We start from the raw sequence: 23,535 nt of genomic DNA on the forward strand, positions 1-23,535 counted from the left end.
TTTACCTTCATGGCCCCGCCGCCGCCACCGGCGGTGTGAGCGGCCCCGGCCCCGCTGCGCTCCGCCGCCAGCCCCGCCGCACCGGGAGGGGCATCGCCGCCCCGCCCGCCCCGCGGACCGCCCCCCGCCGGGGAGGGACCGTGGCACGACCCGCCTTGGCTGGTCCCGGCTCTCGCCCCCAAACCTGCCGTGATGCGGGTCCGTGCCTAGAAGGGTCCCCTCCCCGAGGACCCCAGGTGTTGTAGGGACTGACTGCGAGGGCGGGGCGCGCATGGAGGGGGGGGGGGCTATAACCAGCCCGGGGCTATAACCACCCCTCCGAGAGCCTCAGGCTCACATACCAATGGAGAAGCTGGACCCCGTGAAGGTGGAACTGGCCCCAGCAGGTTCTGCCCCCACATCCATCAACAAGAGACAGACCCCCTTAAGTAAGAACTGACATCCCCCCCCCCGCCTCCAGCAGCTGAACCCCAAAAGTGTCCTCCACCGTAAGTGCTTTGGGCTAAAATCGCTGTAAAACAGGAGCCAGACCCTTAAAAGCAACGGGGGAGCAGGCAAGGCAACCAGCACCCACAAAGGGCTGAGGAGGTTCACGCATCCCGACACCAACCCCAGCACAACTGGGGTTTCCTCCTTTATTTATACAGCAGCTTGTTCCAAACACAGTGCAGGGCTGGGGGGGTACACAGGGTGACAACCCCCCCACCTCCTGGATCTCAGCAGTGCTGGGTGGAGGGCTCAGGACCCAAATTGAGAGCATCTCTCATCCCTCTTTTCCCACTCCCGCATCTTGGCCACTGCAGATCCAAGCTGAGCTGCCAGGCCTGGCCCCAATGCCATCCTGGGGCACCTTCTTGGGCCATCAGTCTGTGACAAGATGGTCTACAAGGTGGGGACAGTCCCCATCCCAAGGCAGGACAACATGAGTTCAGTCCATCTTGGTGGGCTCCTTCTTACGCTGCCTGGCCTCCCGGACAATCTTGGCCAAAGAGAGGAGAATGGGGACAGCCATGGGCAGGAAGAGCGGGATGTAGATGGCAAACTTCTGGTCATCAGGGAAGTAGAGAAGATGGAGGAGAGATGGGTCAAAGAAGGCACGCTCTGAGGAGGTGACTGCCTCCTTGCTGGCCTGGAAAGCTGAGTGCAGGTGGCCCGTGGCCAGCTGGGCCATGGCGCTCTGCGCTGAGGCCACTGCTCGGTACACCTGTGTGGGAACAACACCAAGAGTCAGGCCCTGGCCAGGGAGGACAACAGAAACAAGCCTGGTGGCCTCCCTCACAGCACACCAGTCAGAGCTCACGGCCTGTGCAGGGACAGGGGACACCTGGTCCCCTCCCCACCTCAGGCTTCCCCAGCCCTACCTCCGAGGCAACATCATCTTTGATGACAATGTTCCCAATCTTGTCCAGGAGCTGGGCCAGTGAGGTCAAGGTGGTGGACACAGTGGCAATGTTCTCCACAGTGTGGGCCCAGAGCAGGCGGTCCAGCTCCCAGTCAGCCAGCCCCTCGTTCCCTGGGCTCTCCACCAGGAATTCAGGGGGCAGCTCCTCCCGAGATAATCCAAAAAGTAACCTGGGAGTTGAGGGGGAAGGTCTCAGCCCACATCACAAGCCTGTGGTCTCACGTGCACTCCCTGCTCTTCCCCTTCCGACCTGAGTCCACACCTGATGGCCTCCTGCACAAGGGGCAGGCCAAGACAACCCTCCTACTTCAGATAGGAGCTGAGCCAGCACCCTTGGCTGGAGTGCAGTGCTGGCTGGGGGTCAGCACCTTGAAGGCCAAGAAAAGCCACCCTCAGCCTCCCAGAGCCCACAGAGAGAAGGAGCCGCATGGGTCCAGCCTGCTCTGACCCCACCAATTCCCATGTGTGCCAGGGAAGGAAGAGCACATCCTCACCGGAGCTGGGCCAGGAAAACCTCCATCACTCGCACCATGTCCACATCCACATGCAGAGGGAGGGAAGCTTGGGGCGAAGCAGGAGCTTCAACGTTGTAAACCTGCAGGAGGGCATGTCAGGGAGGCAGAGCCAGAGCCCTGGGGCTGGCAGGGAGTCCAGGCCACCCACCACCCCGTACCATGATGCCTCCCCAGCGGGGGCTGTGGAAGGCGTTGGTGCTCACTGGGGCTCCATCCTTGTCCTGGATGTACAGAGGGGAGTGGGAACGCTCTGGCACGTACAGCAGGAAGTTCAGCACTGGGTAGAGCGAGGCAGCGCTGGAGCCTGTGGTGGGACAGAGTCAGAGACCTCCCTGGTTGGCAGGGGTGGTGACAACAGCCTTGCTCCTCCTGCCACAGCAGGCCCTGAGCAGAGCCACCAGCCCAGCAGGTCTCAGCCCCTCTCGCTCCTACCCGGGGCTGGCAGGGCACAGTGCTGTGGGGAGGGAATGGGCACAGGACACAGGCACAGTTGTCCCCCTCCCTGGGCAGAGCCCAGGCGAGCCAGGGGCACAGGGCTCACCCAGCCGGGCCTCCACTGGGTTGATGACATGTGGGAGGCTGTGGGCACTCAGGAGGAAGGTGGAGGACTCCTTGTCAAAGCGTGGTGTCACTCCTAGCACAGCGTAGTACAGGATCTGCAGGCACACAACAGGCGGTGCTGGCAGAGGAGCACATCCTGGGGCACCCAGCAAGGCCAGGGCCGGGCTCTCCCCATCACCTCTCCCAGCTCTCACCTGTGAGTCAACAGAGAAGTTGGCCACCAAGCTCAGTTTGTCGAGGACAGGCTGCACATAGCGGTTCACGGCGTCCTCGATGTCCCATTCCACCAGGTGGGACTTGGGGTCAGGGTTCAGCAGGCTGAAGGTGATCTCATACCCTGCCGAGGACCACAGCCTGTGAGGCCCTGCCATGGCCACCTCCTGCTGACACCAAGGCCAGGAACGCGGCCATGACAGAGCTCCCAAGAGCAGCAGGACCTGACCCCCTCCTCTAGTGCAGGGTCATGCCCTAACACGCAGAGACCACAGCATGGACTGAATCTCAGAATCAGAGTGGTGGGGGTGGAAGGGACCTCTGGAGATCATCTGGTCCAACCCTCTGCCAGAGCAGGATCCCCTAGAGCAGATCACACAGGAACACATCCAGGCCAGTTTTGAATGTCTCCAGGGATGGAGACTCCACAACCTCCCTGGGCAGCCTGTCCCAGGGCTCTGTCACCCTCAGAGTAAAGAAGCATTTTCTTACATTTAGGTTAAACCTCCTGTGTACCAGTTTGTGCCCAGTACCCCTTGTCCTGTCACTGGCCACCCCTGAGAAGAGTCTGACCCCGTCCTCCTGACACCCCAGCCCAAAGCAACTACCACGAGCGAGGCATCTGTTTCCCCAGGAGACACCCAGGGCACAGCAGGAACAGGGTGTTCCCTCAGGCCAGGGCAGGGGGATGGGACACACATCCCTACCCAGGCTGGACTTCAGGTGTCTCCGTGCGTCAGGGCCCATCCGGCCGTCGGGCGGGCGGTCGGCGAGGGCGGCGGCGATGGAGGTGGCTGTGAAGGACATCACCTGCTGGAGCTGCTGCAGGCGGGGGCGCAGGGTGGCCAGGGTCTCCCCAGCCCTCACCAGGGCGCTGCGGTGCCTCCCCACGTAGACATTGATGCCCTGGGGAGCGGGCAGGGGTGAGGGTCAGGAGCAGGGCTGGCTCCCACCGGCAGTGTGGTGCCATCTGTGACAGTCTGGGGAGGACAGGTGACCTCCCCCTGGCCCATGGCACCTTCAAGGGGTGGCAGAGGCTGGTACCACAAGGTGCTGGTTCTTACCTGAGGCAGGAGAGAGGAGGCTTCGGGGACCACGTACACCGTCAGGGAGCCCAAGGAGGCATCTTGCAGCGGGTGCAGAGCAGCGTCAGCCTCTGAGGAAGACGGAGGCATCAGCAGGGTTGGGAGCTGCACTCCAGTCCCTGTCTGCAGCTGAGTCCTCTGCTCAACCAGCCTTGGAAATAGGAGCCTGCTCCCCACGGAGCTGCCCCAGGGATCCCTCACCCCGGTACCTCGTGGAGTGGCCGCCCCCAGCGCCGCCTCCTCCCGAGCCGTGGTGCTGCGGTACAGCAGCTCACAGCGGGACATGATGCTGGTTCTCACTGCCGGAGGGAGAAGGTCTGAGTGAATCCCCTCACCCCAGCCCCCTCAGAGGGACCAGGTGTTAAGAGGAACAAGGGACAGCCCCAAGGCAGGGGCCACAAGGTTTCGTGGGCACCAGATCGAACTCAGCTGAGTGACCCACCACGGCACGTGGCCGCTGCTGGTGCAGGGTGGCAGGCAGGGCAGCCCCACACCAGCCAGGGCATGTCCCACCCTCCGAGGGCTGCCACGGCCCCACGGAGGGGAGGTGGTCCCTGGGGACCCAGGGGAACCCCCCCCCCCCCCGGTCCCCCGTCCTGCCAGCTCAGGACAGGACGATTCTGGTGGATTTGGGTTTGGTGTCTTGAGGAGCTTTGGCCTCCAAGAGGGAGAAGCCTCAGGGGCCCCCAGGGAAGGAGGCGCCTCCCCAGGAGGGGCAGACAGGGCAGGGACACCCAGCGGGGTCTCTTACAGTTGACAGCGACCTCCACCTCCTGCACGTCCCTGAAGGGCAGCGGCCTCGGCAGGTCCCTGGGCACCGACCCCGGGGCGAACACCACGGCGAGGGGCGCGGCCAACTGGAACTGAGCAGGGGCGGCCTCAGCGCGGGCACCCCGGCCGCGGGACCCGCCGCCCGACCCTCCCGGCGCTCACCGGCAGCCGGCCCAGCCCCTCGATGTCGCCGTAGGGCAGCGCGGCGCGGTAGGTCTCGGTCGTTCTCCACCACAGCGGCAGCCCCAGCACCACGGCGATGGCCGCGAAGGACAGGGCGGCCCGGCGGCCCCGCGCCCGCTCTGCGGGGACAGCGCTCAGCAGCGGCCCGGGCCCCGGGGCAGGGGCCGGGGACACCGAGCGAGCCGCGCGCACCGCCGGTACCTGCTTCATCCGCCGCTAACGCCGCCGCCGCCGCCATCTTCCCTTCCGGGACCAGCCGGGGGGCGGGGCCTGCGCCCCGCGCAGCCATTCACAGCTTCCGCTCCCCACGGCAACCAATAAGCTTGGAGTGCGGAGAGGGGCGGCGCAGACGGGCGGGCTGGAGAGCCAATCAGAGCGCGGGGCCCGCCCCGAGGAGGCGGGCTTTGGCCGCACGGCCGCTACCGGTGCGCGCAGGGGCAGCGGTGGAACGGTGGGCCCCGGGCATGGGGGAGCTGGAAACGGGGAAGGGAGGCGAACAGGGGCTCCGCAGGGTCTGCTCACCGCCTCCTCACCCGCCCCACATCCCGCAAGGAGAGCCCAGCCACCCCTCCCGCCTCCCAGAGCCTCCCGCCGGGTGGGGCCGGGCTGAGCCCAGGCACCGCTCATCGCACGGGTGAGCACAACGGGACGGCCCCGGCTCGGGCCGCACGCGGTCCCCGGTGCCCCGCGGCCAAGGAGGAGGCGGCACAGCGCTGTCTCTACCGTTTATTCGTTGTTAGGCTATTTGGTACACGGGGTGCACACGGCAAACACAACACAGGCGCCCCAAGGGCGGCAGCGACCGGGACTGCGAAGCTACGGCAGGGCAGGGGCACCCCCGGGCCTCCCCCTCCTGCCCCCCACGGCCTGGCTGGAGCCCCCTGCCCAAGGGGCACCCGGGTGGCTCCCTCTGGGGGCCGGGTAACACGGGCCCCCCTACTTCATCTGCGGACACAATGATGGCCCACGCGGTGTGCTCCCCTTCCCCTCCCCACGTGGCGGCTCCCCGGGGTGGCTGGGGTGGAAGCGGGATGTGAGCAGTGGTGGGGAGGGGGCCGGGGCCAGTGGGGCACCCGGCCAGGGCTCAGTACGCGTGGTTGGCCACGTAGAGGGACTGCCCGGCGGCCCCCGAGCTGTCCCCGCTGCCCTCGTACTGGCCCAGCGCTGCCAGCCCGTTCACCTGTGGAGAAAAGAAAGGTCAGTGGCCCCCGTGCTGTATGGCCCTCCCCCAGTGTCTGGGGACATGGCCTTCGGGTTCCCCAGACCGGGGGGACATGGTCTTTGGTGTCCCCTCTGCCCCTGAAAAGAAACAGTTCTTGGCATCCCCTACCTCACTGGGCACAACCCTTTTTGGCCCCCATCACCCCACAGGACATGGTTTTTGGCATCTCCCTTCCCACAGGGACACAGTCCTGGATGTCCCATGTCATCCTAGGGGACACAGCCCATCCCTCAGGGACCTGGCCCTTGGCATCCCCCACTGCCCTCTGGGGAAGTGGTCCTCACTGTCCCCCGCTTCACAGGGAGACAATCCTCAGCGTCCAACCCACAGGGACCACAGCCCTTGCCATCCCTTGGTGTCTCCTGTCACCCTGTGGGACGTGGCCCTTGGCTTCCCCCATCCCAAGGGGCACAGTCCCCTGTCCACAGGGACACAGCCCTCATGTCCTCACTACCCTATTCAGACACAAACCCTGGTGTCCCCCCCACCCCTCTGGGACGCAGCCCTTGGTGCCCCCCATGGGACGCAGTCCTCAGCCCCCCTCTCCTGCAGGGACCACCCCCATCACCTCTGCACGCTTGATGAACTCCTCGGTGGCAGCGCTGGCGTTGTCCGGCTCCCCACGCCAGGCGCTCAGCGCAGACGCCTGCAGAGCCCGCCCGTAGGAGAAGGTCAGGGCCCATGGCCGCAGCAGCGGGCACGTGTTGATGGCGTTGAGGTTGATGGAAGCCTCCTCCTCACTCTGACCCCCAGACAGGAAAGTGACACCTGCAGGCAGAGAGCAGGGTTATGACACCAGGAGGGCCACAGGGCATCCCCCTCCTGGTCCCCACCACGTCCTGCTGCAGGTACCTGGCACGGCGGGGGGCACCGTGCGGCGCAGGGCGGTGACAGTGGCCATGGCGATCTCCTCAGGGCCATACTTGGTGGGGCAGGAATGCCCAGGAGTCACCATGTTGGGCTTCAGCAGGGTCCCCTCCAGGTAGACGTGGTGGTCACTCAGAGCCTTGTAGACAGCCGCCAGGACCTGGAGAGGACAGGCAGCGTGGAGTCCCCCAGCACAGCACGGCACAGTGCCCACCTGCCGCCCACCCCACTGCTCACCTTCTCTGTCACGTACTGGCACCGCTTGAGGTCGTGGTCACCATCAGGCAGGATCTCTGGCTCCACGATGGGCACAATGCCATTCTGCAAACACCAGGGAGAGGCCATCAGGGGGATGTTCCTACGCATCACCCTTGCTCATGGTGACGTGGGCCAATGCCCGGACCTGGAGGGTGATGCTCAGCACCCCAGGTTCAATGTCCCCCTCCCTTGCCACTGATGCCCACCCCAGTGGGGCAACACCTGGTCCTGGGGGTCAATGCCCATCCATGTGAGGTGTTACCTAGCCCATGGGTTGATGGCCAGCCCCAAGGGGCAATACCCAGACACAGGGGCCACAGATCAGTGCCCATCCCTGTGAGGCTATACCTGGACCCTTAGGTCAGCAGCCATCCCCTGGGTCACTGCCCACCCCGTAGGGAGGTGTCCAACCACAGCCACGTACCTGCTGGCAGATGCTGGCGTAGCGGGCCAGGACATTGGCGTTCTCCATGATGGCGAGCGCAGAGGGGGTGTTCTCACTGATCTTCAGCACGCAGCGCCACTTGGCAAAGTCAGCCCCGTCCTTCTTGTACTGAGCACAACGCTCCGACAGCCCGTCCAGACCTGCCGGGCACAGCGTCAGCCCCGTGGCCCCCAGCCCCACAGCCCCCCACCCCTCTGCCTGCTCCACCTACCCTGCGTGGTGGTCTCGCCATCCGTCCCAGCCAGTGGCACAACACCCTTGTCCACCTGTGGAGGGAAGGGGAAGGCAGCGCTGAGCCCCACCAGCACCCTCCAAGCAACCCTCAGCACCCCACAAACCAAACGGACACCTCCCGCACCTTGATGCCCACAACGATGCCCTTGTCCTTGATCATCTGGACAAAGGGTGTGCCGTCATCAGCCTTCTGGTACATGGTCTCGTGGAAGAAGATGACGCCCCCGATGCATTTCTCCACCCGGCTGTCAGCGCTGAAGAGGATCTGGCGGTACAGCCGGCGGTTCTCCTCCGTGTTCTCCACCCCAATCTGGTTGAGGCGCTTCGCCATGCTCCCTGCAGGCACCCAGCACCCTCATCAGCCTCAGGTGTGTGGAAAAGAGGTGGTGGGACAGTTACCACCCCCCTCACTCCCGACACCGACCTACGGACTCATCGGCAGCCAAGATGCCCTTGCCCGGGGCCACGATCCGCAGGGCGATGTCCGACAGCTCCTTCTTCTGCTCGGCCGTCAGCGCAGGGTACTGGTGCGTCATGGTGGCGGTGGCTGCGAGCAGACAGGGGCTGAGTCACTCGCCGGCGGGGTGCCCCCCCATCCGTCACGCACCCGGTAGCCAGCAGGGAGCCGGGACCCTCCGTGGGGCTGGGACCCCGGCCCTGCCGTCCGGCGGCAGCAGGGGAGGTGGGTGAGGGGGAGCGTTGCACAAGCAGGCAGCTGCCCTCACCTCGGGGCGGGCAGGGCCTCGTGGAGGATGCCGGGGAGCTCCCAGCCATTTTGCTGCCTGCTCGCCCGCCCCCAGCCCAGCCATCTTGAGGGAGCGCAGCTCCGCGGGGGGTCGGGGCAGGGCCCGGGGGAGTCGGGGATGGAGGTAACCCCGGGGCTGGGGATACCCCAGGTGGGAGATATGCGGGGGATGGCGATAGCCTGGGCATGGGGACACTGGGGGGTCGGGGACGGAAGTACCCCGAGCATGGAAGTACCCCGGGGAGCGACAGACCCCCGGGGCGGCACTACCCACGGCTGGGGGAGCCGGGGAGCCGAGTACCCCGGGGCTGCCGCCGTCGCCAGGACGGGGATACCCCAGGGACGGGGATACCCCAGGGAGCTGGCGCTTCTCTCTCCCCTCCAGGGCGGTCCCGCCTGGGCTGAGGCCGCGGTAGCTCAGTGGGTGTCTCCGTGCTCTCCCCCCACCCCAACACCCCCATGCCCGGGTCTTCTTTTGCCCCGAACCCCTCTAGCCCTGCCCGATCTCTCGGATACCGGCGGCGCCGCACGGAGACACCCCGGAGCCTCGGCGGGGCGGTCAGCTCCCCCTGCCAGGGTCCCTGGGCCGGGGTCCCCCGCCTGCGCCCCCTCCCCGCTCCCGACTCTCCCTTACCGTGCAGGGCGGGCGGCGGCGGGAGCGATCTGCGGGCTGCGCGCTCCGGCCCCGCGGTAAATGGGGCTGCGATGCCGCAGAGCTACGTGACCGGCGGGGCGGCACCCGGCAGGACCGCCCCCCCGCCCCGCTCCGCCCCCCCCGCCACCGCCCCCACACACCAACCCCCCCCTCCGGCCGGCTACAACCTCTGCTGCTGATGGGGGGAAAACCTCGGGGTGGGCACCCCGCTCTGCCAACCCTTTGCACTCTCCTCCTCCTGGTGGGGACCCCTCTGTGCCCCCGGCCAGGGACCCAACTGAGTCACCCCAGTCATGGGCAGGTACCCCCATGCTACCCAGGCACCCCACTGTACCACCTCGTGTTGCTGCTGGAGAACCCTCTGTGCCACCGACCCCACTGTGCCATTCTTGGTTACGGGTAGGGAGTTGCCCTGCCAACCCTAGACCAGGGACCCCCCTGTACCCCTGTATTACCACTGCGAGCAACAGGCAGGGACCTTCCCCTCATCACTCCTAGGCCAGGGACCCCCCTGTGCCACCTCTAGACCAGGGACCGCCCTGTACCCCCATATTGCCACTGTCAGCTACAGGCAGGGACCTTCCCCACATCACCGCTGGGTGTGGGACCCCCCTGTGCCACCCCACCGTTGCTGTGCCACGGACCCCAGCCACACCATCCTCTACCAGGATTCCAGCCCCAGCAGCTCCAAACCCCAGATCCCCAGGACAGTGTGAGGGCTTCCACAGGGAACCAGCCACTCCCCCAAAAAAAAGCTGCCCGCAGCCGGCTCGGGACAATAGCGGTGTCCCCGGTCACCCCGCGGGGCGGGCTGCCAGGGCTCTGCTCGGCTGAATCGCCGCCGTAAAAGGAGGGCTCAGCCGCCCCGCGTGGCCCTAATCCAGGGAGGGGGGCACATCTCCCCCTCCATCCCAGAGCCGGGCACAGCCTGGGACCTCCCCCCACTGCCGACATCCATTCTGGGAGGCCGAATCCAACCCCCCAGCCAGCAGGGTCACAGCCATAGCGGGCAGAGGCGATGCCAGGGAGCTGCTTCCCCATCAGCCACCCACACACTCAGTAAACAGAGGTGTGACCCAAAACAGCTCCATTTCCTGGGTGTGGGGGTCAATAAAGGTGCCAGTACCCTGGCTGTCCCCGCACCCGCCCTGCACAGGCTGGCAGGGCTGCAGCAGAGGGCAGGGGAAGGTGATTCCCCCCTCGGGCAGGAGAAACAGGCCATTAAAATCCAGAGCACTTGTTTGAACGCTGCTATTTTGGGCTGTGCCAGAGAGGGAGGTGCTGCATGTGCCCCCTCCCTGGCACTGGGGAGCATCCTTGGGGTTGGGAACACCAGGAGGGGGATCCCACAGGAGATGCCCTAGCAGGAAAGGAGGGAGAGGAGGCTGAAGCTGTGCTGGGAGCAGGGGAGCCCCTAAGGGAGCCCCCTGCCATGCAGCTGAAGGGGGGCTGGGAGCAGGAGCTGGCAGAGCTCCCAGTGCCTGGCAGGCAGCTATCCCTGGGATCCTGCATCCCAGAGCTGTGCTGGGAGGGGGAACCATCCCCACAACCCCGTGATAGGGGCGCAGGATCCAGCCTCCGATGCCCTTCACAGGGAAAGGCAGGAGAGGGGCACAGAGAGAATCTAGGGCAGGAGGAGGAGCAGAGGCCCAGAGAGGGAAGCTAGGTCAGCCCGGGTGCTGCCGGGGCAGGAGCCTGGGGAACATGGTGCCTTCTGAAAAGCAAATGCCAGGTGGGAGGGTGCGAGTGTCCCCCGCCAAGAAGGAGAGGCCCTGGGGTGGCAGGGAGCCCTGCCCATGGCCCTGTGACAAAGCAGGCACAGCCAGCACAGGCTCGACAAGTTGTCCCCACCCAGGGCAGCAGGAGCTTCCTGCATCCATATATAACCAGGCAAGGTGAAAGCCAACTAAACTTTATTCAGTAAATAATTACAGCATTAGGACCAGGAAGGTTTCATGCTACAGGCTATAGCAGCTCAGCAGCTTCCTTGTTGCCACTGTCTGACTTCAGACCGAAGTACTGCAGCAGGCTGTGGAGCTCCTGGCAGCTCACTGCCTCAGGGATAGACAAGAGGACCTGGGGACAGCAGTGGCATTAGTGACAGCATTAGTGACATGGTGCTGCAGTCACAGCAAGGGGGAGAGTGATGAACCACAAGCCTCACCTCTTTCATCTTCTCCTCCATCTCCTCGTGGGTTCTCAGCACTTTCTGGGCATGATGGAGCCTCTGTTCCAGCCCTTGGACCTGTGGGGGGAGATGGCTGTCAAGACCCTGCCCCAAAACTGAGCAGGGACAAGCCCAGGAGGGAGAGGGGACTAGAGCCAGGGCAGCTTGTTAGGCCTCTTCATACCTGCTCCAGGTACTTGTTGGAGAGCAGCAGATTCTCATCCTCTTTCTCCAGGAGCAGCAGTCGCAGTTTGTCCACCTGCAAAAAGAGCGAGCGCCACCGAGACCTCAGTGTGAGGAAGTGCCCTGGGGTGGGGGGCTCTCCCCTGCCATCCCATTAGCCCCCTGCTTGAAGTCTGGAGAGTTCCCCTGCCCACAGTGGTGGTGACGTGAGGAGCACTCAGGCCTGGCTGCCCCCCAGCCTCACCTCCTGCCGCAGCAGGAGTCTCTCCTGGATGTAGGTAGTGTCTGCCTTGGGCTGCTGCCCCCGCATCTCCTCCCACAGCACCTTGGCCTCTGTCTCTGCATGCTGGAGTGAGCGCTTCAGCTGGGAGACCTCTCCCTTCAGCCTCTGTGGGGGAAAGAAGATGCTGAGAAGGGTCCCCTGGCTAGCATCCCCTAGGCACACAGCCCAGCTGGGCCACCATCACACACCGTGACTTCCCCACTCTTGTCGATCAGTTGCAGCATCTTTGCTTCCTGCTGTTTCACCACGTCCTGCAGCTCCTTCTCGTTCTGTGAGGAGGAAGAAACAGTGTCAGTGTCCAACCCTGGCCACTCCAGCACCCCGAGGGGGAGCAGGTTTCCTTGTGTTCAAGAAGGTCAGACAAGCCAGGAGCACCCATGGGGCATCGCTAGAGCCGGTCACCCAGATTTCTCTGCGTCCTAGATCAGCACCCGTCCCAGTTTGGCTCTGCCCTGGGGTGAGTGCTGGCCCACTTCTGGCACCAGCTCACCTCTAGCTTGCCCCTCAGTGCCTTTTTCAGCTTGGCAATGGTGGCAGCCTGGGCATCCATCTTCTCCTCGCTGTCAGCTGTCACCGTCTTCAGATGGAGCTGCAGGTTGGAGCTGGGAGACGAGAATGGTGCTGAGTGGGTGGGGATCACAACTGAGCATGGTGCTGGGTACCAAACCTCATCCTGGCCATTCCACCAGCCACACAGCAACCGACCAGCCAGGCCAGCTGGAAAAAGCCCATCTAGCCATAGCAAGAAAGGTCTGCCAGAGCTGAAGGGAGAGGCAGGCCCCAGACAGGCTGCCTGCAGGAGACACTGTGCCCAGGAGAGCTGTGCCCTCGCCTGGCCCCCAATGTGACCCCCACTGAACTCACATCTCTGTCTGAAGCGCCTTGAACTCGCTCTGCTCCAGGTCCTCGATGCAGGTGCTCAGCATGGCAAGGTCAGAGACCACGGCTCTCAGCTCCTTCACGCTCTCCAGCAGACCATCCTCAGGCTCTGCAGGCAGGGCAGAGGCTCATGAGCCAAGCAGGAAGGCATCCCTGCTTGCCCTCCCTGTGCAGGCAGCCCCACAGCTTCAGAGTGTGCTCCAGGGCAGGGTGATGGCCCCAGTACCTGTTGGCTTTGGTGTAGAGGCAGGTTTGTCCTTGATAAATGCACTCCCACCTCCAGCAGCTCCATCAGCATCTGCGGGAGAAGGTGGTGTGCCCAGGGAGCAAGGACAGAGCTGTCCCACACTCCCACCCATCCTGAGGAGCTCAGAGATGACCCCAGAGCAACAGCAGCCAAGCTGCAAGGTAGAGCCATGACCCAAGCCACAGCTGCCACAAGGGAACAACCAGGAAAATCCACAGGGAAGGGTGCAAGGATGGCACGGGATCTCCCTCCTTGCCCGACACCAGTGCATGTCCCCAGCACGGGAGGGAGCCACCCCCATCCCCAGCCAGGGACTCCCCGGCACCCATCAGGTGGCAGCTCACCTTTCCCTGACACAGCTTTCAGGACGCTGCCCACGAAGGAGCTGCCGGGGCAGTGGGGGGTGCGGGGTGCCGGGGTGCGGCAGGCGGGGGTCCAGGCACGGCGGGGGGTCTGCCAGCCCGGCGTCCGCCAGCCCGGCGTCCTTGGAGCTGGGGTCCAGGCTTTGCTTCTTGATGGAGCATCGTCGTCCTTTGGAAGGGAGGGAGAGTACAGTGCAGGAGCATGGCTTGTGACAGTTCTGCATTGACCCAGGGAGCTGGGGGGGGGGGGCTCTCAAAAGCCACACCATGGAGAGCCACAGGGGTCCAAACCCTCCCAGGCCACCCCCTTGTCCTTGTCCCCAGGGTAGGGCTCCTACCTCCTCCTGCAAAGCAGCCCTGAGGCAGTCAGCAAGCTCCTGCAGCCTCATCTTGCTCTCAGCAATGTCTGTGGAGCACCAAGAGACTTTCTCCCTCTTGAGTTTCAAGTCGAGGAGCTCAGCCTTGGTGGTCTCCAGCTCCTGGCTGAGAGCAGCCTGCTCTTCCCTGCAAGATGGCATCAGCCTCAGTAGGATCAGTGTTTCCCCTGCTCAGGGTGGGATGGGGACATTTCCCACATCTGTCTCCCACCATAACCCAGGGGGGTTCAAATCCCAGATTTAGGTCTGCTGGGCTTCCCCACAGCCTCTTCCACCCGCCTGGACAACCACACTTGGCTGAGCAGCAGTGACTGAAGCTATGTCCCCCTGTGTGTCCCCAACCCCCCAGGAGGGGCTCCATTTCCCAAAACAGAGGGGTTGACAGGGGGGCAGTGAGCAAGGCAGGTACCGCAGGTGCTGGTGGGAGTCCATCAGCTCCTGGTACTGCTGGTTGAGCTCCTGCAGAGTGGCCAGTGTGGACTTCAGCCTGGCCTCCACCTCCAGCAGCTGCATGCGGGACATGCTGTTCTCCTGGTCGAGGAACTGCAAGAGGGTGGAGAAACATGACCACAAGTGCCCAGGCAGACACCTGAGGGGGGCTGCTGGGACCCCCAGCACTTCTCCATGCCTTAGGGTGCTGTTTCTAATTAGGGGCAGCTTTATCTCAGCAGACCAGCAGTTTACCGAGGACAGGACAGGCTCAGGGGACAGCACCACGTTATCAGCCGGGGGAATTATCCCGGAGCTCAACCCCGCCCCCGGGAATTGCTGCCGGGCAGGACGGAGAAGCCGAGCTACGTGCGGGATGTCAACCCCCCTGCCCCGCTCATCCTCCCCATCCCCCCCCCAAACCCCGGGAGGGCTAATCCCGCTGTGGCTGGTTGCCAGCATTCCTGCGAGGCCACCAGGGGCCGGCAGCGCGTGATAGCGTGGGCAGGGTCAGGCAGCTCCCACCTCCCGGCACTCGGTTGCCTCCCGCAGCTCCTGGCACAGCCCGTTGCACTCCCGCTGCAGGGACTCTCTCTCCCGCGCCAGCCTGTGGGGGTGGGACGGGACAGGGTTAGGAGCTGCCACGTGTTGGGGAGGGCAGGTGTGGCATGAGAGGGGACAAATGCCCCGTCTCAGAGCTCAGACCCACCGGGCCATCTCCTCCCACTGCTTCTCGTTCTCCTGCTGCAGCGCATCCCGCTCCTGCTCCAGGCTGGCCAGATTTGTCACCAGGGAGCTCAGGTCTGCGAGGGGTAGAGCCATCAGAATGGGGGGGGAAAAACAGAGACAGAGGCAGCTCCAGCCCCCCCATCACCCACCCCTACCTGCACTGAGCCGAGAATTGGCCACTGTCAGCTGCTCCAGCTGAGCCACCTTATCCTCCAGGACCACCGAGGTCTCTTTCAGCTGGGAGGTTGCCTGCAGAGACATGGTGACCTCTGGGCTTGCTTTGGGCTGCTCTTCCCTTCCCCGTGGTGTGCTCCCACACCAAGGGGTGCCCCAATTCCCCCCCCCTGGAGACTGGGGGGGAGCACCCCAGACACCCCCAGGCACTGCTCAGCACGAGGCAACCCCCTACCTCCTCCTCAGCTTGAAGAGCTTCATCCGCCTGCTGCCTCATGGCATCCCGCTCCTCCAGGCAGCTCCGCAGCTTGCTGGGGACACTTTCCAGCATGGCCCGGCACCGGGACACCAGGGCCCTCACCTGCTCCCGCTGGGAAGAGAGATGGCACTGGGCAGGGCTGAGCATGGCATGGCCATAGGGGCTGGTGGCTCTGCCTGGCCCTGTGTCACCGGGGGTGGGCCTGGCAGGTGGGCTGCCCGCAGTACCCAGGGCACAAAGTGCTCCAAAATGGAGCCAAGTGGCACCAGCCTGGACCACACCAGCAGGGAGGAGAGGAGCTGAGTCCACTGTCAAACCCCATGGGGTCACCCCCTCACCTCCGTATCCAGGGCTGCCCTTTCCTCCTCCAGTTTTTCAAAGGTGAGGTCCATGTATTCCCGGAAATGCTGAGTCTCGACAGACAGGGACACCTGCAGGGCAGGAGAGACAGGTCAGCGCTGCTGTGGTGGAAAAGCCACGTTTAATGGCCATGGAGAGAGGTGAGTGCCAGCCCCGAGGCTGGATCTGCAGCAGCTTCCCAGCAGCAGCACCAAGAAACCTCTGCTGGACCCAAGCCCGTTGCAGATGGTTGTTCAGAGCATTGCCCAAGCCCAGGATGTAGGATGCCCTTCCAGCCCCCCAGGAACAAACAGTTGGTACCTGCTGGTCGATGGTGTCTGCCAGCAGTGTGCCCAGCTCCTGCTGGGAGGCCAGGCTCTGCTCACGGGCACTGATCTGGGCACTGGCATGGGCACGGAAAGCCTCCAGGAAGTGATCACTCTGCCAAGGGAAGGACGCTGTTCCAGGCACGGCATCACATGTGGAGCAGCTCCCAGAAGCCACCCCAGCAAGACCCAGCCTGAGCCAAAAACCCACCTCGAGAGCTCCAACCACCCCAGGCAGCCACAGCCCTTCTGGCCTTCCAGGGCCATGTCAGGCTTTTCCTCTGGGATGCCAGGGAAGACCTTCCCAACTCCAGAGATGCTGGATGGCCCATCAGACGCACGAGGCTGGCAGAGCCTGCCCTGATCCCCACACCAGCAGCCCCCCTACCTCCTCCTTGGCTCGGAGGGCTTCGTCCGCTCGCTGCCTCATGGCATCCCGCTCCTCCAGGCAGCTCCGCAGCTTCCCTGGCACTCTCTGCAGCACGGCCTGGCACCGGGACACCAGGGCCCTCACCTGCTCCCGCTGGGAAGGGAGATGGCATCATGAAGCACTGAGTATAGCTGATAGCTGCTGCATGTGCTGGCAGCACCAGTATCTCCCAAAATTTGGGGAAAGGGTGCCCAGCCTGGCTGTGGGGGGCTCACCTCCTGGTCAAGGGCTCCCTGATTATCCTGCAACTTCTGAAATGAGGCATCCGCAAGGTCCCAAAACTGGAGGCACTGGCTGCTCCAGTCACTCTGGGGAAGCAACAAGGACACGGGTGCTCAGGCAGCACTCTAGGGGCTGGCACCAGCAGCACTGGGCACACACATGCCCTGCCAGGCTGAGACCCGGTGCACTCGTTGCACAGCAGCCAGGACGCACCATCCCCGGGGTGATCAGCTCCAGCTCCCCCTGCAGCTCCTGCTCCGCTCCGCGCTGCCGCTGCAGGGCCTCCGTTTTCCTCCGCAGCTCGAGGTAGAGGTTATGGTAGATCTCCTCCTCCTAAGGGCATTCCAGCAGAGCAGAGGGGGCTTCACACCAGCCCTGGTTAGCTGAGACCCTTCCCACCCCCCCCTTGCCTACACACACGCCAGGGATGTTTCCCCACACAAGGGATCCAAATCCAGCAGCCTCAGCAGGTCAGGCTGGGCACGTGATGCCGTGCACCCTGCTGCAGCTTTCCTTCCACTCCACCAGGCTACAGGCCAGCCAGGGCCACCACCACGGTGCCGAGACCATGCGAAATGGAGTGGCACCCGGGCAGGGAGGGCTCTTACCCCCGTGGGGTGGGTGACATCTGTCTGTGTGAGCACGTCCCGCTGCTCGGCCGGCCCCACGCCGGGCAGCAGCCGCTGGCTCTCCTGCCAGTCACGTAGCTGGAGCGAGAGGGCTTCGATGATGATGAGGGTGCTCTCCAGCCTCCCCTCCAGCTCTGCCCGTGTCAGGGACTTCAGCTGCTCCCGGGGACAGCTGGGGACAGAGAGAGGCTTGGAGCAGGGACAGCCTGCAGGTGCCACAGTCCCTTCCGAGGGGCGATGTCCCCGCACTTACTGCCAGAGCAAGGAGTCTGTTTCGGCAGCCTTGTCCTTGGCGCAAAAGGGGCCACCCACTGCAGACGTGTTTGTGCTCCTCTCCCGCAGGTCCCGAGGGGTCATGAAGGTGCCAGCCACCGTGGTGGGCACGGGGGTGACACTGGTGCCAGCCACCGTGGTGGGCACGGGGGTGACACTGGTGCCAGCCACTGCGGTGGGCACGGGGGTGACACTGGTGCCAGGCAGGGGCAGGCTGTGCCGCAGGGACTCCAGCAGGGATGAAGTGTTGAGGCTCTTCTCCAGCCACACCAGTGGCAACACCCAAGATATGGCACTTTGGGCCACCTCAGGTGAGGGAGTGGCTACTGCCTCTGACCTGGCAGGCTCCAAACTACCTGCCTCTGTGGGATGGGGTCCTGGGGTGCCCTGGTCTGGGAGGGCAGGGGCTGGGGACTCAGGGGTGTCTTGGCAAGGTGAGGGTTCCACACTCCCATCTCCAGAAGGTGGCTCAGAGACAATGGGGCTGGAGGAGAGGTTGGCTTGCACCGCTCGCCAGCCATGGAAGGGAGCTTCCTGCGGGGTGGAGCTGGTGCCAGGGGGACCTGGGGTGCAGGAGGTTGGGCTGGCACTGCCAAGGGTCTTGGGGGTGCAGGGTGCTAGGGTGCTACTGGCCAAGGAGTTTGGGGTGCAAAGCACTGAGCTGATGATGCCTGGGCTTCCTGGGCTGCAGCAGGGTAGGGGGGCTGTGCTGCCAGGGGGCTCTGGGGTGCACAAGGCCTGGATGGGGCTGCAGAGGGGGGCTGGCTCAGGGCTGCTGGGGGGCTCTGGAGTGCTGGGCCCTGGGATGGGGCTGCACACAGGGGCTGGCACAGCACTCTTGGGGGTCTCTGGAGTGCTGGGCCTGCACAGGGGGGCTGGCACCGTGCTGCCAGCAGTCTCTGGGTCGCTGGGCCCTGGAGTGAAACTATCAGGAGGCTCCAAGCTGATGCTGCTGGGAGGCTCTGGGGCACCAGGCATGAGGGTGGGACTCTTGGGGGTCTCCAAGGTGCTGGGCCCCAGGGCAGGAGTCCCAGGGGGCTCTGGAATGGTGCTGCTGGGAGGCCCGGGCGTGCAAGGCACTAGGGCGGTGCTGCTGGGGGGGAGCAGGACAGCACTTCTGCGGGGTCCCGGGGTGCAGGGCACCGGGGTGACGCTGCCGAGTGGCCTCCAGGTGCGGGACGCTGGGGTAGCAGAGTCATGGTCCTACAGGACATTGGAAGGGCGGAGGGTGGATCAGGGCTGCCCTGCCCTTCCCTCCAGAGCCCCTAGAGCCATTTCCCCATTTCCTCCGCCCCGGTAGACCTGCCCCCCATTGTCCCGGTGCGCCATCCCAGCCCCGGTACCCCCAGCATCCCCGATCCTCCCCCGGTTCCCGCCCTCGCACCGACCTTGAGCCGCAACCGGCAGAGCAGCGGGGTGAGGGTGGTGCGCTCGACGCCCGGTTGCAGCCGCAGCTCTTGCAGGGGGGTTCGCCGGGGCCGCTGCTGTGCCTAGGGGTCACCGGGGGTCACCGGGGTTACCGACGGTACCACTCACCCACGCTCGCACTGAGAGCGCTCGGGCCCGCCGCCCCCCAGCACCGGCGGGACCCCCCTCCCCGGCCAAACCGGTGCCCCCCGCCCCGGGCCGGGCCGCACTCACAGCAGGGGTCCGGGCAGCCTGCATGGTACCGGTACCGGTACCGGCCCCGCCTCTCCCCGCGCGCTGCCGCCGCTCCCGTTTGAAAACCACGCGCCGCTCTGATTGGCTGCTCCGCGCACGCGTCACCCACCGTTAGAGGCGGGGCTATGGTGAATGGGCGTGGCTCTACGCGGGTGGGCGGGGCTTACCGCGAGGCCACGCCCCGCTCCGGGCACGGGGGCGTCACGGGGGGACGAGCCCTTCTCCGCCCGGTCCCTCCCCAGCTCTTGGCCCCGGGAAACCAGCCCCGCACAGCCCCCTATACCTGCCCCAGAGAAGGGGGGTTCTAGCCCCGCAAAGCCCCCCAAACCTGCCCCAGAGAAGGGGGGTTCTAGCCCCGCACAGCCCCCCAAACCTGCCCCAGAGAAAGGGGGTTCTAGCCCCGCACAGCCCCCCAAACCTGCCCCCGGGGAGGGGGGAACCAACTCCCCATGCCCCCCTCCAGACCTGCCCACCCCCCGCAGGTCCCATAGGATCAGGGCAGCTGTGCCCGCGGCTCTGGGGTTTATTGCTCCCGCGGGGAGAGGTACAGTGTTGGGGTGAGGGGGACCCGGCCCCGCAGGGTCTGACCCGCTGCTGGGTGGGGGGGATGTCCCTGAGCGATGCCGGGGGGCGTCTCGGCCGCGGTGGCTCAGCCAGGCCAGGGCCGGTCCGAGGGGGCAGTGAGGTCGCAGTCGAAGTCGGCGAAGGTGGCAGGGTCGGGCGGGGGCTGCTCGGGTGGACGTGGGGCCACAGCCACCGCCACCGGGTCCTTCTGCAGCAGCTCGGCGTCGAAGGCCACCCCGCGGAAGAAGGGGTGGCCCTGGAAGTGGTAGAGGTAGCGCAGGCGGTGCAGGGGGTTGTGGCACAGCAGCTGGGGACAGAGGGAGGACAGTGAGCAGCAAACACCCTGACATTCAGTCTAAGGGACTATTGGGGACCCCAAAATCTGGGCGGGAGGGTTACCTCAGCGAGTAGCCGGGCCAGCTCAGGGCTGAGGGCAGGTGGGCTCTCGTAGCTGCTCTGCTTGACCCGCTCCAGCATGGCCACATGGTCCTCTGCTGGTGCCACGGGGAACTGGGGGGGGGCAGGGAGCAGATTTAGGGGGTCCATGAGGTGCCTCTATATCCCCCCACCACAGTCCTCACCTCCCCACTGGCCAGGGCAAAGAGCAGAACTCCCAGGGACCACCAGTCGGCTGCATGGCTGTAGGGCCCCCCACTCAGCACCTCTGGGGCTGCGAGGATGAGCAGGTGAGCGCCTTGGGGGCCATGCCCCCCCTTTGCCTCCCCCCCCTCTGCCCCCTTACCCATGTACTGCAGGGTGCCACAGATGGTGTGGGCTCGCTCACCCCACCGCAGGTGCCGGGAGAGGCCGAAGTCAGTGAGTTTGAGGTGTCCTGTGGGGCAAGACACCACGTGGGAACCCACAGATGGGGTGTCCCTGTGGACAGGGCATCCCCATGGATGCCACCAGACTCTTACCTCGCTCATCCAGGAGGATGTTCTCCATCTGAAATAAAAAGTTGGGCTGGCCCCTCTGTGCCAGGGGGTTTGGAGACACCCCCCCACACCTCATCCCCTGCCCTGCTGCCACCCACCTTCACGTCCCTGTGCACAATGCCCAGGTCATGGAGATACACTGGGGAGAAGATGGAGCTGTCAGAGCTCTCCCCTCCTGGCACAGTGGCGCCCAGCAGACAGCTGCCCACCCCTGGGCATGGCTGGCTTTGCCTGCAGGTCCCTGGTGGGGACAGTGGTGGCTGTCCCCAGCAGGGTGGGCCACTCACCCAGCACCAGCACCAGCTCGGCGGCGAACAGGCGGACGGTGGCCTCGGCGAAGCGGCCGGCAGCTCGCCAGAGCGCATGCAGGTCCCCGGTGCTGCAGTAGGTGCACACTGCCAGGACGGGCAAGAAGCCTTACCCACGGGCTGCCCTGCTGGCACCATGGGCACAGGCACCGGGGGGGGGGCACTGGAGCCATCCACCAAGGTGACATGGGCACCAGGGCCATGCACCAGGGCCATGCACTGGGGCCATGACAGCAGTGAGATGGCACCAGCACCAGGACCACACTGGCACCAAGGTGTCACAGGCATCAGTGTGGGCACCAGGACTAAGGTGACATGGGCAGCAGAGCCCAGGACACTGGCAGTATGCAAGCATCAGGGCCATGTACTGCAGTGACATGGGCACCAGAGCCATGCGAGCACTGAGGACATGGAAGGACCAGGGCCACATGAGCCCCAGGGTGGCACAGGCACCATGGCCACAAGGGTGCCAAAGTGACACAGTCCCCAGAGTCACACAGGCAGTGGGAAAACACAAGCCAAGTGGGCACCGAGATGGCACAGCCATCAGAGCCACCAGGCAGGCACCAGGATGGGGACACCTTGTTGCCTCCCACTCTGGCATGTCCCCATCCCTGCCCTCCCCATCCCCGCGGCGGGTGCGGGTGCAGGATGGGAGCCGGCAGCCGAGCACATGGATCCCCGCAGGGTATCGCGGGGGGGTTGGAGGGGGGGGGGTGGGAGCTTGTGCGTGTGCGGGGACACGTGTGCAGGCGGCGGGGACACGTGCGCGGGCAGGGGGGGCCCGGCGAGCCAGATGGTCACTCACTGATGAAGAGGTGGCGCTGGCCCTGCCAGCTGTCCCCCAGCCCGTGGACAAACGGGTGCCTGACCTGCCGCTGGAGACACAAAGCAGAGGGTGAGCGGCCCCCAGAGTGGGGGGCCGGGGGGACCCCGCTCCTGTCGCCCTCCCTCTGTAGCCCTGGTGGCCTTCTGCCGTCCCTGCGACCACCCGGAAACGCCCCCCATGGGATGGGGTTCCTCCTCACCTGGATGCTGACTTCTTCCTTGCATTGCCTGAGGGTGTCACGGCGCAGCACCTCCACTTTGGGCACGACCTGGAGCAGGGGGGGCCAAGGGACCGTCGGGGGGGGACAGGGGCGGAGGGTGCACCCATGAGCCCCGGGGGGCAGCACCCACCTTCACGGCGCAGACTTTCTCCCGCCCGCAGTCCAGTACTTTGAGGATGGTCCCGAAGGAGCCTTTGGCCACAAAGCCCAAAATCTAGGAGGGGAGGGGCGGAATGCAGGGGAGCAGGACCTGAGCACCCCACGGAGCCAAATTTGGGGTGCTCAGGGTGGGGCAGGGTCTGGGGTCCTGCGTGGAGTGAGGTGGCATAGGGCACCCAAAGCAGGCAGAGGAACCCAAAAGGGACCCCAGTGGGACACAGAAGGACCCAGTATGGGGCACATGGGGTGGGGGGACAGGGGACCCCAGCACAGTGGTTGTGGATGCATCAAAGCCCAGTAAGATGCACGGGAACCCCCGGTAGGACACCTGGGGACACCGTGAGGGTGCAGAGACCCGGCAGGACACACAAAGACTCGGCACGGGGACCCGGAGGGGTAGAAGGGGACGCGGTGGGACAACCCGGGACTCCGGTAGGATGCGCAGGGAATCCGGCACGATGTGCCAGGAGAGCCGGTAACACGGTCGGTGGTCCCGGGATGACGGCACGGGATGCACGGACGGCGCGGGAGGACACTCGGGGATCCCGGGAGGATGCACAGGGTGACGGAGGACCCCGGTAGGACGTGCAGGGACACCGGTAGGACGTGCAGGGACCGGTTAAGGAGGTCGGGAATTCCTGGGAGGGATGAGCTGGCGCCCCGATAGGATGGTCGGGGACCCCATTAGGATGCACTGGGACCCCGAGGGGTCCCCGTGACAGCACCTTGAGCTGCTGCTGGCGGGCGGAGGGGCGGACGGGGAACTCCGGCAGGAAAAGCGAGACCAGCTGCGGCAGCGGCCACCCGGGCAGCGGCGGCTCCTCGGCGGGGCCCCGCGGGGCCAGGGCGAGCCCCGACACCGGTACCGGCACCGGTACCGGCCCAGTGCCTCGGCTCAGCAGCGCCCGTACCCACGACCCCACGGCACGGCCCTGAGGAACCAGGAGGCAGCGTCAGGGGGGTGGCGGGGGGACCCCGGGACAGGGGGTTGGGGGTCCCCGGGTCCGACGCACGCACCTGAGGGGGCCGCACCGGGGCCGGGCCGGGGCCGCTGCTCGTTGCTCCCATCGAGGCCCCGGGCCCGAGCCCCGCTAATCCGCTGCTTTACATAACCCCGCCGCCCCGCCTCGCCCCGCCCCGCCCGGGTGCGACCACCCCCCGCCTCGGGGCCGGGCACCGCGGGTGCTCCCCAGTCACCGGGGCTGGGCCCCGCGCACGGGCAGCGCACCCCAAGACACCCCCGGCACCGGGGCTACGCACCCACCCATGACTGTTCCCTCCCCTGCCCCAGCCCTGGACAGCACACACGCCCCCAGAACTCCTCTCGCACACTTCGGGGCAGCCGGTGGGTACCTGCAGCCCCTGTAGCCCCTGCAGAGCCCCGGGGCACTGGT

The 23,535-nt window shown here is 65.5% G+C and overlaps 4 protein-coding genes across 4 annotated transcripts; all 4 read right to left on the reverse strand.

The window, feature by feature from the left end:
- Positions 1 to 602: 602 nt before the first annotated feature.
- PIGS (phosphatidylinositol glycan anchor biosynthesis class S) lies at positions 603 to 4,980 on the reverse strand. The gene is made up of 12 exons (XM_051636043.1): positions 4,932 to 4,980; positions 4,710 to 4,849; positions 4,528 to 4,639; positions 3,986 to 4,075; positions 3,756 to 3,847; positions 3,399 to 3,597; positions 2,673 to 2,815; positions 2,459 to 2,573; positions 2,076 to 2,221; positions 1,897 to 1,997; positions 1,362 to 1,572; positions 603 to 1,204 (listed from the first exon to the last, which is right to left on the reverse strand). Exons 1-12 carry the CDS (start codon positions 4,966 to 4,968, stop codon positions 929 to 931), a joined length of 1,662 nt encoding a protein of 553 aa, XP_051492003.1. The 5' UTR covers positions 4,969 to 4,980; the 3' UTR covers positions 603 to 928.
- Positions 4,981 to 5,443: 463 nt separating this feature from the next.
- Positions 5,444 to 9,230, reverse strand: ALDOC (aldolase, fructose-bisphosphate C). Its single transcript, XM_051635975.1, has 9 exons — positions 9,136 to 9,230; positions 8,181 to 8,303; positions 7,881 to 8,092; positions 7,734 to 7,788; positions 7,502 to 7,662; positions 7,057 to 7,140; positions 6,805 to 6,979; positions 6,521 to 6,720; positions 5,444 to 5,910 (listed from the first exon to the last, which is right to left on the reverse strand). The coding sequence occupies exons 2-9, from the start codon at positions 8,290 to 8,292 to the stop codon at positions 5,815 to 5,817; spliced, it is 1,095 nt and encodes a 364-aa protein (XP_051491935.1). The 5' UTR covers positions 8,293 to 8,303; positions 9,136 to 9,230; the 3' UTR covers positions 5,444 to 5,814.
- Positions 9,231 to 11,063: 1,833 nt separating this feature from the next.
- Positions 11,064 to 18,874, reverse strand: SPAG5 (sperm associated antigen 5). The gene is made up of 22 exons (XM_051635976.1): positions 18,853 to 18,874; positions 17,445 to 18,667; positions 17,171 to 17,363; positions 16,556 to 16,648; positions 16,299 to 16,433; positions 15,906 to 16,025; positions 15,584 to 15,676; positions 15,222 to 15,356; positions 14,968 to 15,061; positions 14,793 to 14,886; positions 14,609 to 14,690; positions 14,064 to 14,197; positions 13,616 to 13,781; positions 13,260 to 13,446; positions 12,895 to 12,966; positions 12,654 to 12,777; positions 12,280 to 12,391; positions 11,978 to 12,058; positions 11,751 to 11,894; positions 11,508 to 11,582; positions 11,321 to 11,401; positions 11,064 to 11,232 (listed from the first exon to the last, which is right to left on the reverse strand). Exons 2-22 carry the CDS (start codon positions 18,440 to 18,442, stop codon positions 11,122 to 11,124), a joined length of 3,324 nt encoding a protein of 1,107 aa, XP_051491936.1. The 5' UTR covers positions 18,443 to 18,667; positions 18,853 to 18,874; the 3' UTR covers positions 11,064 to 11,121.
- Positions 18,875 to 19,618: 744 nt separating this feature from the next.
- On the reverse strand, positions 19,619 to 23,209 carry RSKR (ribosomal protein S6 kinase related). The gene is made up of 12 exons (XM_051636083.1): positions 23,159 to 23,209; positions 22,867 to 23,073; positions 22,113 to 22,196; positions 21,962 to 22,030; positions 21,742 to 21,811; positions 20,913 to 21,020; positions 20,724 to 20,764; positions 20,608 to 20,635; positions 20,433 to 20,522; positions 20,272 to 20,360; positions 20,090 to 20,200; positions 19,619 to 19,997 (listed from the first exon to the last, which is right to left on the reverse strand). The coding sequence occupies exons 1-12, from the start codon at positions 23,207 to 23,209 to the stop codon at positions 19,776 to 19,778; spliced, it is 1,170 nt and encodes a 389-aa protein (XP_051492043.1). The 3' UTR covers positions 19,619 to 19,775.
- Positions 23,210 to 23,535: the final 326 nt, after the last annotated feature.

Source organism: Apus apus, chromosome 18, assembly GCF_020740795.1.
Source record: "Apus apus isolate bApuApu2 chromosome 18, bApuApu2.pri.cur, whole genome shotgun sequence".
NCBI lineage: Eukaryota > Metazoa > Chordata > Aves > Apodiformes > Apodidae > Apus > Apus apus.